The 17,238-nt window shown below is 42.5% G+C and overlaps 1 protein-coding gene across 6 annotated transcripts in view; it reads right to left on the bottom strand.

The window, feature by feature from the left end:
- Positions 1-17,238, bottom strand: part of LOC130690245 (protein still life, isoform SIF type 1-like) — a 40,231-nt gene that overhangs the window by 8,955 nt on the left and 14,038 nt on the right. For all 6 annotated transcript variants that reach the window (XM_057513253.2, XM_059495600.1, XM_059495602.1 and 3 more), the window contains 2 exons: positions 5,031-5,209; positions 1,012-1,279 (listed from right to left, as the gene is read on the bottom strand). In XM_057513253.2, the coding sequence (XP_057369236.1) occupies positions 1,012-1,279; positions 5,031-5,209 (447 nt within the window). The remainder of the gene's footprint in view (positions 1-1,011; positions 1,280-5,030; positions 5,210-17,238) is intronic.

The raw sequence follows: 17,238 nt of genomic DNA, 5'->3' as shown, positions 1-17,238 counted from the left end.
AATTGGCTAATGGCTTTGACATGGATGAAAAGATTCGATTCAATCCCCCTCGTCTACAACACACACACACACACAGACGAAATAGAAAAAAAAAAAAATAAATAAAAGAAGCCAATGTGCTAGATAAGATTTCCATTCTTTTGCGCTCGAAGGCAAAAGAAAAAAAAAAAAAAAAAAAAGGAAAGAGATAGATATACTCTGCTTTTATGTCTCGTAGACCATGGTCGAATAAAATAAAAAATGGGGAGGAAATCCACTGATCTTTTCCGTGTTGTTTTCCTCGTCGGACATTTTTTTTTCTTTTTTTCCGTGGCTACAAACTTTTACATTTTTTTTTTTTTAAACAAAATATGAAAACTTGTTCCACCACAATCAATCGGACAGGAAACAAACGACACTATGATGTAAATTTCGCCCTTCAACTTTGTTTTCTTTTTTTCTGCCCAGATTTTTGGCTTTGCGAAGGCAGTGACTGTGTAGGCTCTACATAAATCGCCTGTGTCATAACAATAGCAAACTAACTAAGCCAACTATACCAACCGTGCGTTGTAGACTCAGCCATGTCTAACGAACGCTATTATACAACGACGACCTCAATCTCTTTTTTTTTTTTTTTTACCCTCTTCTATATCCATCGCACCGTACGTCGGGTGCAATAAATACGCGCGTGTCTTTCGCTTTTTCTCTCGTGTCACACGGCATTTGCATACTCGCAGACTTGATATCGATCAATAAAAAAATAAAAACAAAAAGAAGGAAGGCTGACAACCCTCGAGCAACTTGCGAATTCACCAACATCTTTCGCTCTTTGCAAGCGAATAAAAAAAAGAAAAAAGCGTAGACAATAAGCGAATGATGGAACACTACGTAACTCGGCTGCATTTGAATCCATCATTTTGCAATTTCTGCTTTAAAACCGTAAGTGATGTTTAGAAATAAAAACGGGTAGACGTGAACGATCTGCTCAAAAATAAAGGAATAAAAAAAGAAAAAAAAAAAGAAAAGATGTACCTGGAAGAGATAGGCGTCGCCGAACGCGGTGCTGAGACAAAAGATAAAGTCCCGTTGAGGATGTTCGGGTATGGGCTGCATGATGGCACCGTCGACGATGATGAGATGTTTGGGCGCGGCCTCGACGTGGCGTCCCTCGCGCGAATCGCACGGGTAGAAGAGCAGCGTCGTCCCCTTGAGGCAAACCCAGTAGCCGCGCCATCCGCGCTTCCTGGCCAGCTCCACTTGATGTTTCTTACGCAGAAGCCACTTCTTGACGCTCAAGAACCTGTTTTTAAAAAGAGGATAAACAAATGAGCTTTTTTATTTATGCAAAAAAAAAAAAAAAAAAAAAAAAATAAATAAATAAAATAAAAATAATAATATTGTGCACAGATTTCGTTCGTTACACGCGTGCCGATATCGATCATCATCACAGACGCTCCCCCCCCCCCCCCCCCTTCTCTTTTTACGTACAAAACGAGATGTAGACTTGGCATAGAAGGCGCCGGGATCAGTAAAAAGGGATTGAAGCGTTGTGTAGGCGTTCACTAGTCTACACGAGAAATGGGCGAAGAGAACAAACAAAAAAAAAAAAAAAAAAAAAGATGACGATCGGCAGATGGCAAAAGTACTGGATCGATGATCGTAAACGATTGGGCAGGGAACGGAAATGTCATGGCGAAAAAAAAAAAAAAAAAAACAAACAAAAAGGAAGAAGAACAGGAGAAAAGAAAAATGTTGTACGTCTCGCCGGCACGAGCAAAAATAAGCGAACATTCAATCATCGACCCCCCGTCCCTCTTGATAAAGAAATCGATAAAACTATATTTTCTTAGATTGCGCAATCAAAATTGTGTACACCACCTAACTAAAAAGAAAAAAAAAAAACAAGAAATTTCATACTTATGTGTATCTTTCTCAATACTTTTGAAGTGCGTGTGCTGACATTACAACAGCCTGCGGCAACGGCCGTTTCGAACGAAAATCGTTCAGCTGCGTTTAAAGAAACAGGAAAAAGAAAGAAAGATGGAAACTAGTGGCCATCACGCCGACCCCCCCCCCCCCCCCCCCCCTTTTTTTTTGGGGGTTGCTGGGCACACACGTTGGCGTTCCAGTCGTTTTCTTTTACGATTCTCGCTTGTCCTTGCCTTTCTCTCTCTCTCTCCTTTCTGCGCTGCCGTCATTTTTCCGATTGAATAAGCGAAAGAAAAAAAAAAAAAAAGAACCGAACTGCTCGGCAACGTTTGAAATTGTATTGCGATTGAAGCGATTTTCATCCGAACGTGAAAAAAAAGAAAAAGAAAAAGGAAAAATCGAATAGAAATAAAAAGAGGAAGTGAATAAAGTTGTCACACTTCCGTGGCGGTGTCCCAACGAGAAAATGGAGGGGGAGGAGGAAGAGGAACTGGTAGTTATTTACGTTTTATCCAGATGGCGAGTGTGAATGTTTCAGTTAGCGTTGCACTACTGTCACGACCAATAACCAAGACGTCGTCTGTCAATTTTGGCCGTGACAACACGGATCCTCCTCTCGATCGATTAGAGCTATTTTTCTCCCGCACGCTCCGTTTTTATATACCTCTTTTCTTACCAATAAATTTACACGCAACACAATGCGTGCGTGATGTCTCTTACGGGGTTAAACCTATAACAACTAGACTCCCTCTCTCTATCGCTTGTATATCAAATATTTTGCTTTTGTTTTTTTTGTTTTTTTTTTTGTTTTTTTCGGGCGGGCATAAAAGGGCGGCGAGCGTTCGGTTATGTTTTTCACTTGTTTATTATGTTTGACGTCTTCTTCCGGCACACGAAAACGGAGGCCATCGATCGAGACATTTTTTTTTTTTTCCCGTCTTTTCTCTTGTGTGTGTGTGTATGTGTGTGTGTGTGTGTCTTGGCCTACATATACTGTGGTGGATGGATACTATTGATCAAATCCTGACGACGGCAACGATGCGGCAACGATGTCACAAACACACACACACAAAAAGAAAAGCATCTTTTTATTTGTTGGTTTCCTATGTTTTTTTTTTTTGTTTGCATAAAGCGAAGACGTTAAACTAAAAAAAAAACAAAAAAAAATGGACGCATTTTTGCGATAGAGAAACAAAAGAATGTCGATTCTCTTTCTTAGGCAGCGGGGGGATAAAATATAACAAGATGAATTAGTTCGACATCGGAGCCTTAACGTCTATCTTGTTTCACTTAAGGGTTTCCTCGTTCCGCAATTAGGGAGCGTAGGTGTCAACAATTGGATTGAAAAAGAAAGTGGGTATAGGTGAAAGGAAACCTTTTCTTTTCTCGTCCTCCCCCCACTTTGTCCGACATAATTGAATAAAAAAAAAAAAAAAAAAAAAGTCCGCATTTTCTAAATGGCCCTTTTGTGCGTGATTACAATCATTACTCTCGCACAATGTCGGTAGCGGGAGGAGGTACCGTTTTCGAACGTGCCGGATCAAGTTCTATAAATAGGCGTACACGAGTTCAATCGAATAGCGCATGAAAAAAAAAAGGAAATGCTCTTTTCAAAAATCTAACAGACAGTGAAACTCGGTGTAAATCCCCCCCCCCCACCCCTTCTTCGCTTGTGCCGTACATACTTATTGTCGTACACGCTTCACTCCTGCAGCGATAGCTCCGCTCATTGGCTCTCACGGACTGCCTGCCGGCCATGCGTGAAATTCCCCCCCCCCCCCTTGCCGGAGCTTCCGATTTTCTCCATCCGTCCGATAGATCAAAAGCACAAAATAAAATCTAAAAAGCTTTTCAGTTTTTTTTTTCTCTACTTACTCCACGTGCGTAACAAGACGGTCAAAGAAATCTGAGCTGAAAAAAAAAAAAAAAAGTCTTTCGTATTTTGATGTGTGTGTGTCCATAGGCTCGAAAAAAAAAAAAAAGAAACTGCTGGCCAATCTCTTTTGCAATGCTGATCATGCACACACGCCCGGTACAATTGATGCTTTATTTTCTTTTGACGTGTGTGTAACTGACTCGGCATTTTTACGTACGACATCTACACACACACACACACACACACAAAAAAAGAAAGAATCAAAGGCAATGCGCCGGACTTGGGTAATCGAGTTCGTTGCTGTTAACACGCGACGCGGAGGGGGGGAGAGGGGTTTGAAGGTGGCCCGTTCGTGATCAATTATTGGGCGTGAACAGAAATTTGTGTTTTTGTGTGTGTGTGTGTTGTAAATGAACGATATTTCAAGTTGCGTGTGTAAGCTGCAAACTGCATTTCTTTTTTCGATTATTATCCTGTCAGTAAAATGAATAATGTAAAAGAGGAAACTTCCCAATCATTCGAAAATAAACAAAGCCGAGAGGGGAAAAAAAAAAAAAATACAAACTGAAATTCGATGGGAGCGTAGCGATTCACGAACGAACGAAAAAAGAAAATCGATCAGTTGGCCGTATAATTTGATTAGCGAGAAATGTGAACGTTGGATTATAGACTCTAACTCAACTAATCAGCCGCGTGTATACAAGTATAGCTAACGAACCTTATAGAGAATCATTTGCATATTGGAATCATCAAGTCGGCCGCCAAGGGGAGCAGCACACAGCGGAACGCATTTTTTTTTTTTTTTTTTTCCCCATCGAGGGGAAATCGATTTGCCGAGGAAAAAGAGATGGCGCCGGTACGCGGGAAATGAGAAACGGCCAAAGTGATTAGCATTATTCAAACATTTCCCTCCCTTCATCACCATCAAGGCTCTATATAATATGGACGGTTATGCACGAAATGCTGCCGTGTTCTTGCTGCCCCATTATTCCCATTCAAAATGCCTCACGCCGACCAAATGCTGCACGGACAAACTGCAAGCTGGACTCATTTCAGATTTTAATCCAACGTTGTCGCTTTGCTAATCACACGGCACTTTTTTCGCTAGGAGGGGGGGGGGGAGGGGTATCTAATTATGCAAACGAAGACGTGCGTGTTGTTTTTGCTGGACGGTGAAAACGATTGTTTGGTTTTTTTTTTTTTTTGGGAAAAAGGATTCGTCTAAGCAAATAGAGATGGGACTCACCCAGCTTTGCGAACAGCTCCAGTGCAATTGAATGATGCGGCAGCGCCGCTCTTGCGGAACGGTGACGTCGTGCCGCTCTGGTGCCCGTGGTGTTGTCCTTCCGATTCTCCGCATCCGCCACCTCCGTCGTCGTCGTCGCTGATTGCTGTCGTCAGAGACAGTCGATCATCATCCGACATCTGATTTTTCAGGAAAGAGAACACAAACATTTTAATCAGCTATTTTCAATTATTCAAATAGGGGGGTGGGGGGTGGGTGGGTGGAGAGGATAAAAAACAAATCGATTTTTAAAAGGGGGTCAATTGGTTCTCTCCATTCGGCATCAAATTTTCGTGTAAAAATAGAAAAAGAAAATTCATTTTTTTTTTCTCTTATCGATCAAAATAGCAAAAACAAAAAATGATGCTCGATGAAAAATCGATTCGTTCCATTTTCTTTGCGTCACGCGTCGTACAAATACGTTGAAATCAATGATTCTCTCTCTCTCTCTAGAACCTCGTGCCCTTTCACAAGCCTTTAGCTGCGCTCTCATTATGATGATTGGAACTGTTTTCCAATGAAAAACGAAGAGCCTCGGTCGTCGTAATGTTTCATCATTTGGATGAAGACCAAGTTTCGCAATCCACAGATGATTGACATCGTTCCCCTACTTTCGTCTTTCGAGTGAATAATAATAAATGGGAAAAAAAAAAAAAAAAAAATGTAAATGGGAGGAGGAACAGGCAAATACGAAGTGGCATATCCAACAAGTTCGAAGGCCTACAATGCGACGAATTATCAAAGAAAAGTGAATTTGACGAGCGACATCTTTTTTAGACGATCGTCTGCGTCTCGAGTGTGTGACGACCCGAACTTGGAACAGAGTGCAACACCCCGGCTGGGAAAAAGAAAATGGACTTTTTTTTTTTTGTTTCCAGTGAACAAGTTGGGCGAACACATTCCGTGACATATCGCACATAGTCACGATCGATAACTCGCTCCTACATTTTTTTTTTTTTTTTTTTTTTTTCGCTTTCCTTCGTCTAACAGAACGTTGTCAGAAAGAAAAAAAAAAAGGACAAAATTTATAATTGTCACGCACTGACAGACTGCGGAAACTTTTCTCACTCTGCTACTCTATTGGCGTGTGTAATTTGGAGAGAAAACGTATCCATCCATCGTGAATGCAACGAGCTCTTTTTCTTTTCTTTTTGTAACAGTGAGTGTCTGCTACTTCCCGTTCGGCTCAGCCGACCCAACACACACACACACACACGACACACATACACATACACACTCGAACAAACATATTGACGCAGTGTACACTGCTACGATTCGCCAGAGTTGCTATATCCACCGGATGGATCCGCGCTCTCTCCCCCCACCCCCCCCCCCCTTCGGCATCGTTACGGAATTAAAAAAAAACACAAAAAAAACATGTCAATAAAAAAATCGCTAAAAAGTTAAAAACAATTTTTCAAAATTATAGAAATTTTTTAAAAAATGTCTACTAAAATAGAAAAAAAAAAAGAAAAGAAAAGAAAATGGAAGATGATAAGAGTTGGCATTTGTCTACAAAGGGATTTGATGAAATCTCGCTTTTAAACGCATTTACACTCGATGGCACACATCTGAGCTACACGTAGAGAGCCGTGTTATTGATCCATCGAGCGCGCTCCTCATTCAGGGGCCATGTAACTATAATAAACTCGTCTTCTATTCAATAAATCTTTCATTTCTTTTTTTCCTTTTTTTTTGTCCCAGAGTTACATACCCCCCTCCCCCTTTTGTTTGTCCTACGTTGCGTAACACCTGAAGTGCAAGGGGAAAAAAAAAAAATCCAATTTCTCCAAAACATAAAAACCAAAAGAAAAAAAACTGTGCACACAAATGGGGCCGGGCGGGAGGGGCGCGGGGGATTAAGGGAGTGAAGATTGAAACTCGTCTTGTCACTCGTGTCCGTCTGTGTGTGTGTGGGGGCCGTTTTTTTTTTTAGATTTATACCTTGCAGAGGAAGAGAGCGTTGCATTCGGCGGGCGTGATCCGCCAGTGGTGGTGCTGGTAGATGCGCGGCTGTCGATCCGTCCGTCTCTGGTCCAGTCGGAGCAATGCCCGTTCCAAACCCACGTTGCTGTTGCTGATTTGCTGCTGATTGGACACGTTTCCAGCGGCCGTCGAGCGGCCGCTGTTCCGCTCCGGCGAACCCCAACATTCGATATAGCCGCATCCGCTTCCATCCGTCCCGTCTTTGTCCGACTCAGAGCCCGTCCCGTCCGCCAATCCCTTCTCCGACTTGGTTAAATGAGTCAACGTCCTGACGATGTACTGCTCGATTTGCAGCCGCTGAGACAGCGATGCCAAGTAGCTCTGATGTCCACCTCCGGCCGTCTCGCATGATCGATCGTTGGCCGCCACGCTACTGGCCCTGGACGACGATCGCGGCGTCCTCAGCGAATCGTAATGACGATGATCTCGGCCCGATGTCGCATTATTCAGCGTCGGCGACGTCGTCGACGCTTGGCGTCGCCGTCGCAGATGCGCTTCTTCAGAATCGCTGAGCGAAGCACCGGTCGTCGGTCGACGTTGCTGCTGTTGCTGCTGTTGCTGCTGTTGTTGTTGTTGATGTCGTCTGACTGGCGTCGTGCAAGGCGGTGCCGAAGCGTCGCCACTAGTGGCCATCGCATGATTGCCGGCCGACGGCCGTCCGCTTTCTCGTGTCGGCTGTTTCAACGAGTTCGTGTATCGATCGGCGCCGCTCAGCAATTGAGTGATGAGGGCCAAGATTTCGGCCCAGTGGCGGCCAACTGGCGCACCAGCCGTCGCCTCCACTCCGCCGTGAGAGGTCGTCGTCGTCGTCGTCGTCGGCGGCGGCGGCGGCTGACACGTTCGCGGAAGACTGCGCGTTTTGAGGGCGTGATGGCCCGAACAAGAGGCAGGAGGTGGGGCTGACGTCGTCGTTGTGCCACCGGCACCGTGTCGACGTTCCATCGCGTCATTGTCGTAATTGACTTCGACCGAATGCGATCGGCTGGCCGAGAAATTGCGCTGTTCGCACGCGGCCGTTCGTTGCGCTTGGCCTGCGTCGTGCGCGGCAGACGACGCTTTCTTGGACGTCGTAGCGGCGGCGGCGGCGGCGCTGCTGTTGTTGGCCGGCTGGCGGAACGATCGCGCTGTCAAATAACCAGCCGGAAGTGGATGCAAAGGCGGAAGCGAGGCAGTCGTCGTTAAACTGCTGGCGGATGCAACTTTGGCCGCTGTTGTTGTTGTTGTTGTTGTTGCTGTTGCTGTTGTTGTTGTTGTCGATTCGGCGTTTAAGGCACTTGAAAGTGGAGGAGAAGGACGAACAAGCGGGGGATCACTGCTGACGATGACGTTGCTGCTGCTGCTGCTGCCACCTAGGCCTCGAGCTTGTCCACTTACAAACTGCAACAGCTGATAGAATTCAGACAGCGTCACTTCCTGTTGGTGGCCCGTCGTTCGGACGGCGGCCGCCGATGGGTGACATCGATGCGACGCATCCGTAGGCATCGAGCGCACGGGCCGGCACGGCTTCACCACCTGACTCTGCTGCTGCTGCTGCTGCTGCTGCTGCTGCTGCTGCTGCTGCTGTGGCTGGACTTGGCCAGTCTGCTGATTCGATTGATCGGCTAATTTCTCACGACGCACGTCCCGGGCGAAAGCCAAGGCCAAATTGGCCGCCATTTCTAAGCCAATCGTTGCCTCCGCCAGAGCGTCTTTCTCTTGTCCCGTCCGTTCCGGCTCATCCGCTTGTTGTTGTTGTTGTTGCTGTTGCTGCTGCTGCTGCTGTCGACCGAAACGCACCGATTTCACGTTGGCAGATGACGGAAGAGTGGAACAGGCAGCCTCTTCGGCAGCCGCTTGCTGCTGGGCCATCATCAAGGCGGCCGTCACCGACGTCTCCGACGGCGGATGGTTGCCGTAACGGATGAAATCGTGATGCACAGCCGCTGAAGCCGCCGAAGCCCAAGGTTTGACAGTTTCATTGGCCGAGGCGGGACTGGCATGGATGCACGAACTCGTCCTCGGAGGCGGAATCGGTTTGGAACGCGTCGTTTTGGGCGGAAGCGGAGGCGCTCCGGCGAACGTCTTCAATCGCAACGACGTCGCGTCGTTGTTGTTGCTCGCACCGGCCGACGACGTCGACGAAGACGCTGAGTAATTGTTGGCCGCCACCGTGCCCGGTAGGCTTCCATTTCCGACGGGAGTGGCCGGCGTACTGGACGACGACTGGCCCCTCTGAAGCAAACGATGAGCCCAGCGACGGACGCCCGATCCTGCGCTTCCCAGCGTCAGCGTTTCGCCGTGCTGGCCTTGTGATTTGTTGTTGTTTTTGCTCTTGCGCGCATCCATCGACACAACGGACGCCGTTGCTGCATTGCCGCCAGGCTGCTGCTGTTGTTGTTCTTGTTGTTGTTGTTGTTGCGATGCTGTTGTTGTTGTTGTTGTCAAGCCGGGAACGAAACTACTTGCCATGACAGCCAGCAATCCACGGCTGAAAGCTTTTTCAATTCAAATGTTTCTTCTCGTCTTCAAAAATGAGGTGAATTATAAAGGGCGTGGCTCATTCAGTTTGATCCATGGTATTCTTTTTTTTTTTAAGGGGCAGAGGCATTTAATTTTCGATCTTTTTTGAATAATTATCCGGAAGTTTTTCTTCAATTTGTTTTTTTCTTCTTCTTGACGTGGATTTCCTTCGTAATTCGATGGTCGTTTTTTTCTTCTTCATTTATTCCATTTGTTTGTTTGTTTTTTTTTCCTTTTTTTTCTTTTTAATAAATAAAATTTTGTTTGAAATCTTGGTTTCCTTTTTTTGGGGGAGGGGGTTTTGATTGCGATATTTTTTTTTGTTTTGTTTTTATTTAAAAATTCAAATTGTCTCCGCGTCGGATCATCTGTTGTTGTTGACTGTTGGCGAATGCGATGGACCGAGTTGATGTCATCAACTACAATAATAAGCAAACAACAACACAACGGGGGGAAAGTCAAGAATCAGTCGGGCGACTCTCAACTCTCGTTCTCAAAAAAAAAAAAAAGCAAAAAAATTTTCTCTCTCTCACTTTGCCATAGACAACACATTTTGATAAACAATTGTTTTTTTTTTTGTGTTTTTTTGTTTTACTCTATCGGGGGGAGTAGAGGAAGGTTATAAACGAAAGGAAGACAAACCACCCACACGGCCCAATCATACAAATACAATAAACTATCCATTTTTTTTTTTAAATCGACGTGTGGGTTTGTTTTTTTTTTCTTGATCTCTTCCAGTCGTTTAGTACAATAAAATAAAAAGGCAGAATGGCGTGTACAGAACGAGACAAGAGATAAAACGATGGGAGATATATATATATAGCATTTTGTACGTCTATAAATCGAAAATAGAGCACAGTTGTATCTATTTCAAGAACTGCGGCTGAAAGTTGTTGTTGCTTTTTTTCTTTTATATCGACGTTAGACCCCCCCCCCCCCCCAAAAAAGAAGAAGAAATAAAGATCCGCATTTCCGGCAAAACACGCAGAGAAAACTCGGCCCCAGAGAATAATAAACGATGCGGTGTACACGTGTAGCGCAACTGTTAATGCAAAAGAAAACTATCATCATCGGACCATCAATTTTGCCCCGTGTGCGTTTCCTAACTTTCTCCAAAATGTTCCTCAACACATTCCCTTCATTTGCTATCTCGCGCCGCTTCGATTACAAACGATGCACCATATAAATTAAGCTGCGGAATGAAAAGATTCAAATCAAAATGAAAATCATGTCGCAATTGATCGCTAAACAAAAAGGAAGCCGATCCGAAAGAACATGAAAAAGAGCAACGATATCTATTGATCGATATCGATCCAAAAGGAGATGTTTGATATCAAATGGTGCACTATGTGCTGAGGTTTCTTTAAGAGCACACACATCAGTGGCATGGCAACGATTGTGACATATTTTTCTGCGCCCTTTTCTTATCGTGCCTACTCAAAAGATCGGCGGGGGGGGGGGAATGATTCAAAAGAAATTTGATTCCGTTTTTATTTCCGACCTGCTGGAATTTCAACATCCATTTTTTATCCACTTTCGGATATTTATTGGCTTAAAAAAAAAAAGAAAAGAAAAGAAAATGTGCGTCCAGTAGGTTCGACAAATTCGCACCGAAACTGCACAAATAGCGACAGGCAAAAGAAAAAAAGAAAAATGAATGGATCTCCGTCTTGTAGGTGTTGGGCACGGTGAGCGCTGGATCAATATCAAATAGCTATAAATAGTGAAAACTGTAATGGGCTTTGTCGTAGCGTAGAAAATGAAAGCTTTTTCATCAGAGAGATCTCAGATTTCTTTTCTTTTTTTTTTTGCAGGTGTCGTCGTGAATTATTGAGGCAGCTTTCGTTCATGCGCACGGTACGGTGAAAGAGAAGCAAAAAATAAACACACGATCAAGAACGAATGCAAAGTGGCAATTTGAAAGCACTTGATCGAATGATTTTAAGTGCCAAGCTCTTCCGTAAGGATTCAATTAATGCGCCATTTTCTTTTTTGTTTTGTTTTGAATATCAAAGATCTTCGTTGAACAACGTCGCAGAATTTCGCTAGAAAAGCGCGCGCTAATTAAAAAAAAAAAAAAAACAACTGAAACTTTGATGTCAATCCTACCACAATTGTCCCGACTTATTTTGGCACATGGCAGCGACAGCGCACGTGATTGGATGGCCTAACGGTGAACGTATTGTCTGCCTTATCCCCCCTCGCACATAAAACACGATCGTTTTTAAGCAACATATCTCATGGTCTATGCCCTTCGTGAACGATTGTTACACACAAACCCTCCCGATAAAGGACACACACGCAAATGATCCCTTTTTTTTTCTCTGCGGCACAAGAGTCGTTTAAAAAGATGTATGTGTGTGTGTGTTCACAAACGATGTTGTAAGAACAAATGAAAAAAAAAAAAAAACGTTGTATGCGCTTCGTCACGTATGTGTGTGTGAGGCTTCGGTGTATCTACTCCGCCTAAAGATAGTTCCGCTATTTCTAAGCCAAAAAGAAGAGCAGCTGACTGTTTCGGGTTGCATTGATTTCCTGTATTGAGACCGTTCTTTTATGTCTCGCGTACTGCGTGACCCTTACAGAATATAATTACTTTTACGGCTAATCGAAATGAGTTCATTCAAACGTCTTTTCTTTTTCAAAGACATTTAAACTCACCTCAACGCAAAGTAAAAAATGTTTGTTTCGTTTCATTTCCTCATGTCAAAAGCTCCTTAACCTTTGTGACATGTGAGTAAAAAAAAAAAAAAAAAGAATGCGCCTCACGTAACAAGAACAACAACAAAAGTAGGTAGCAAAACACGGAGAATTGGATCCCATCTTTCAGGCAGCGAGAGAGGGGATCCTGTCAAGTTTTTCGTACAAGTAGAGCCACGGGTAACAGCCAACACTCGCGCCTTTTGTCGTCATATTTTTCTTTTACGTTAAAGAGAAAATGAAAGGAAAAGAAGAAGAAGAAAAAAAAAAAATATATATAGAAAGAATGGGAGTGGTTCGTGATTGATGAAGGAGCTCTTCTTTCCTCTATCTTTCTGTACACAGCACAAAAGATATTTGTCTGCGCCTTTAGTATTTTCCCATTTTCCCCCAAAAGCCTAGAAAAAAAAAAAAGGAAGAATCTCTCGAATTCCTCGTGTTTTTTTTCTTCTTTTCTCTCGTTTGTGTGTTGACAAATCTCGACTCTGCAATCACACAATGATCTACAAAAGAGTATATACGGTCTTAAAACAGTTACACGAAATCAAAAAAAAAAAAAGAACTAGGTCGTTATCGACTCGCAGAATAAGAATAATAATAATAATAAAAAAAAAGAGATGCGCGGAATTTAAAAAAAAAAACGTTTCGATGGCCGATTGACAATCAGCTGACTCATCGCGACGTTAAATATTGACACTGATCACACACACACAGCGATGGCAGTAGAAATATCCAGACAGATAAAAAAGGAAAAGGATAACAATAGTTTTGCCAGTATTTGTCATTTTGATTATGAGACTTTTGACGTCCATCGCTATCTATAAAAAAAAAAAAAAAAAAATAGTACGTCGATGTTATCCAACCAAAAAAAGAGCAGATTGTAGTTTTTTTTTTTTTTCCCTCCTTGTAGATATTCTTTTCTACCCAAATGAACAAATCCTTCTGTTTTGTCCTATTCGTTTTCTCTCCGTGTGTATACGTGTGTCCATTTACGCTCTGCTGGTTCCATACGCCCTTTGTATATTGCCGTGCCAGCCTCGGCTAGAGATTAGCTGCTCCCGTACTGGACTATTGTTTTCTCTTTGTACCGTAGTCCCCCCCCCCCCTTTCATTCTGCACGCTGCCAACGCTTCTTCCTTTTCTTTTTTCTTTTAATACCGAAACTGTTGGCCATCATCGGGCATTGACAGAAGAAAACCCAGTAACTCGACGGCCAATCGGAGTAGCCCGCAAAAATGGCTCGTACTTTAAGTCCATGTTACATCGTATCGTATAATATCTCAGCTGATTAGGAGCTTGCCAATAAAAAAAAAAGAAACGAATAGGCACTATTTTTTTTTTTTTTTTTTTTTTGGCTTCAGTCAGAGGGACTTTGAAAAAAAGGGAATAAAAAAAATGTGAGCCCCTCCTTTATAACTACTGTTACTAATGGACGATTGATGTCGTCAACATTGACTCACTCGGGCAATCAAAGAGAGAGCAAACTAGCGATGGGTGGAAACCTCTAAAAAGAGAAAGAAAAAAAAAAAAAAAAAATACAAATAAATTGTGGGACCATCTTGCCAGACGTATTCGATGACGTTGACTCGGCACAGCGTGGAGAGGGTCCCAAAAGCCTTAATACGCGAGGCAAGTTTTCGGATCAATACCAGTAATAAGAGCATGCTGGGGTGTGGCTGATATAGCTCTCGCCCCATGTAGCAAGCTATATAGGCTTTTCTATAGGACTACTGCAAACTGCTATATATACAGGAGCCTTCGTACTGCACCAGCTATTAGTGTGGCAAAAGGCAAAAGGGAGAAGGTTAGTCTTAAGAGAGCCGTATACGGTTCGATCATCGTACGCTAGGTTGCCACCTATTCCCAACATCGTCGCTGTGTCTCTCTCTCTGCGAGCATTGATTTCTTGCTGCGAAACTGAAGCTAGTCGGAGAATAAAAAAAAAAAAAAAAAAAAAAAAAAAAGAGGTCGACGAGCAATGGCTCAATCGCGGCGAGTTTGCAGATGGCGTTTGCTTTTTCGCTCAAGCCAATCGAGTCAACAATGCACCCGACAAGATCCCTAATGAGAATCTTTTTTTTTTTTATTATTATAATTTTTTTTTACTTGAAATGAATTTCGAAATGAATGGATTGCTGGAGGGAGTCAAATGAAGAAAAACGAGTTTACGTTGAACCGTTTTTTAGATGATTCACGCAAGTCAACACGAAACGAATTTTTTTTTGTAAAGGTATGATGCAATAACAAAAAGAAAATGCCGCAGGATAAATTCAAAAAAAAAAAAGAGGGAAAGATTTGATTATTTAAATATATAAAGGAAAAAAAAAAAGGGGATCATTGAATTCTTTTTTTACTGTGTCTACTGTTGTAAACGAAAAATGCAAACAAGGAACTCGTCTCAATTGTTCCATATAAAAATCCGATTTTGTGTGTGCGCGTGTCTTTTTGTTGTTTTTTTTTTTTTCTTTCTTTCTAACTCGCGACGTGAAACATTTTATTTTATTTTATTTTTTTTCTTTTTAAGCGAAACGAGGGCGGAGCTTCCATTTCGGAGCTGTTTTGTCTTCTTCTATTCCAGCGAGGGGTTGATATAGTCGACTCTGGTATGCAAATATGCAGACGACCGACATCAACAACAATGTCGACGACGTCAGCGGCGGCCCAACTTTTGTTTTTCTCTCTCTGTTTCCTCCCTCTCAAAATACAAGAATAAAAGACGAAGAATAAGCGGCTGCCAAGAAAAACAGAAGAAAAAAAAAGAAGAAGGGCCTGATGAAAATCCTCCACCTTATTCAATGGCAGAGCCATAAATGGTCAAAAGAGCGCAGAGATGGAACACACACGCACGCAGATGATCTAAAGACAAAAGGGGGACTGTATAACATCCACCAAGAAAGAGAGAGAGAGTTTGTGATGTTGGTTTCACAAATAAGAACGAGAAAAAAAAAAAAGGGGGGAGAATCAACCAACCGATTGTAAATGAGGCCTTTGTGTATCCATCAACACAGCGGCCCGTAAATAATAATAAAAAAAAAAAAAAAAAACCTTCGTCGGGATATGAAAAGAATAAGAAAAAAAATTGGGAAACCCACAGCGTCATCATCACACAGCCACATATTTGCATAATAAGTGGAGTCGGACCGGTTGATTCCCCCCTACCGCCCTCTGCTGATTTTAATTTTTCTATATAAGGTAAAGCATTTTTTTTTTTTTTTAAAAAAAATGTTTTTTTTTTTTTTTTTTTTTTTTTTTGTTGATCGTGAAAGTGGAGAATGTAAAGGAAAATGATTGAAACCTGGGCTGGATGTTAAAAGATTATTACGGCCGTTGTTTCCTTTTTTTTTTTTGATTGGAGACGTACGACATCCAACACTGCGATCAGCAAAAAAAAAATAAAAAATAAAAATAAACACAAACATCGACCGACTTGTGAACGACTTTTCAAGTTGTTGAGCAACCGCCGCTGCGCGGAGCGCCCAAGACGCCCAGGTAATTGGTTTTTTTTTTTTTTCTTCTTCCTTCATTTTCTCCCTCATCGAGAAAAGAGGCAGGAAAATCTCTCGCATCTGGCATCGATTGACGTCATCGACGTCGTCGTCACGCCGAATAATAATTCACGAAAAAGCAAAAAAAAAAAAAAAAAAAAAAAAAAAAAAAGAGGTGGATGAAATGCTAGGAATAAGAAAACATGATTTCCCACCCCGCACTTTTCCTATTTTCCAAGAGAATGAGTAAAAAAAGATTGGACTATCAACTAAAAGTTGATTTCTCCCACATCGTGAGTGATGATATTTCACCGGCTACACTTTTGCAATTGCGTGAAAAAAAAAAAAAAAAAGAGAAAGAAAAGGGAGAGAGAGGAATGCACTTGATGTAAAATGTGAGAAAATGAAAATCGAAAGAGACGCTCACGTCTTGAAAAAGCAGACGATGAATCTGTTGAGTGCGTCTGATGTGCAACGCCGGGAGTTTTGAAAAAAAAAAAAAAAAAAGGGAAAAAGCCAACAACTTTCAGCAAAGTCACAGCGTTCGAAACTTGTTTAGATTAAAAAACAAACAAACAGGTTTTTGGAAATGTTTCTGGATTTTTTAAAGAAAATTTCAAAGTCTCTCTGTTTCGCGCCGATTCTATTCGAATAATATTTGAAGATCCTCTACTCGAATTGAAAAAAGAAAATGTGTTTGCGGACAAACCAATGAAAAAAAAATGAAACGTCTCTTACGTCATCATTGGAGCGCGATGTTGGCTCTTTTAGTTGAAGGTGGGGGGTCAAAACAAGCTCCTTGTCGATTATCGATGATCAAGATAAATGCCAAATAGAAATCATTTCCCTATTCTGCTTCTTCTTTTTCCAACTCAAAAACCAAAACCAAAAAAAAAAAAAACACAAAAATCAAATCACTCGAATGATGGATTGAATTTTTTTTCCTTCTTTTTGCCCCTATTTTCGCATCTGATGGATTGGAAGATTCTTGAAACACTTCCGGGAATTGTCGTCACTCTCTTCCTGCCATTTACAACACGTGCCCGTTTTTGTTACACTAGGCAACTGGAGAGCCGGGCGGCCGGCACACAATAAACAACGACGCCCACTAAAAACACACACGCACACACACACACCCACCGAAAAAACAAAAACAACACGAGGCCACAAAAGAAAGAAGAGAAAACAAATGAACGCACTGTTAATACCGATGTTGTACGGTATTTAAAAAAAATAAAATAAAATACAATAACTGTTACACACACGCAGACACATACACACACACACACTGACGATGAGAGCGACGCCAAAGCTGCGCTTCCTATTGGGTACGAGCGTCGATATGTTTTATATTTTTTTTTCCTGCGTGTGTGTGTGTGTGTGTGTTTCTTTGACGTCGCACGAGAAATGATACATCCGCACTGGTGGCAATCCCGTCTCGGACTGAGGCACTGAGGCTGCCGACCCCCCCCCCCCGCTCGCCGTTAAACTTCACAGAG

The sequence above is a fragment of the Daphnia carinata genome, chromosome 6 (assembly GCF_022539665.2).
Source record: "Daphnia carinata strain CSIRO-1 chromosome 6, CSIRO_AGI_Dcar_HiC_V3, whole genome shotgun sequence".
Taxonomy (NCBI): Eukaryota; Metazoa; Arthropoda; class Branchiopoda; order Diplostraca; family Daphniidae; genus Daphnia; species Daphnia carinata.
The sequence above is the reverse complement of the archived record's forward strand: the minus strand, read 5'-3'. Positions and strand labels throughout refer to the sequence as shown.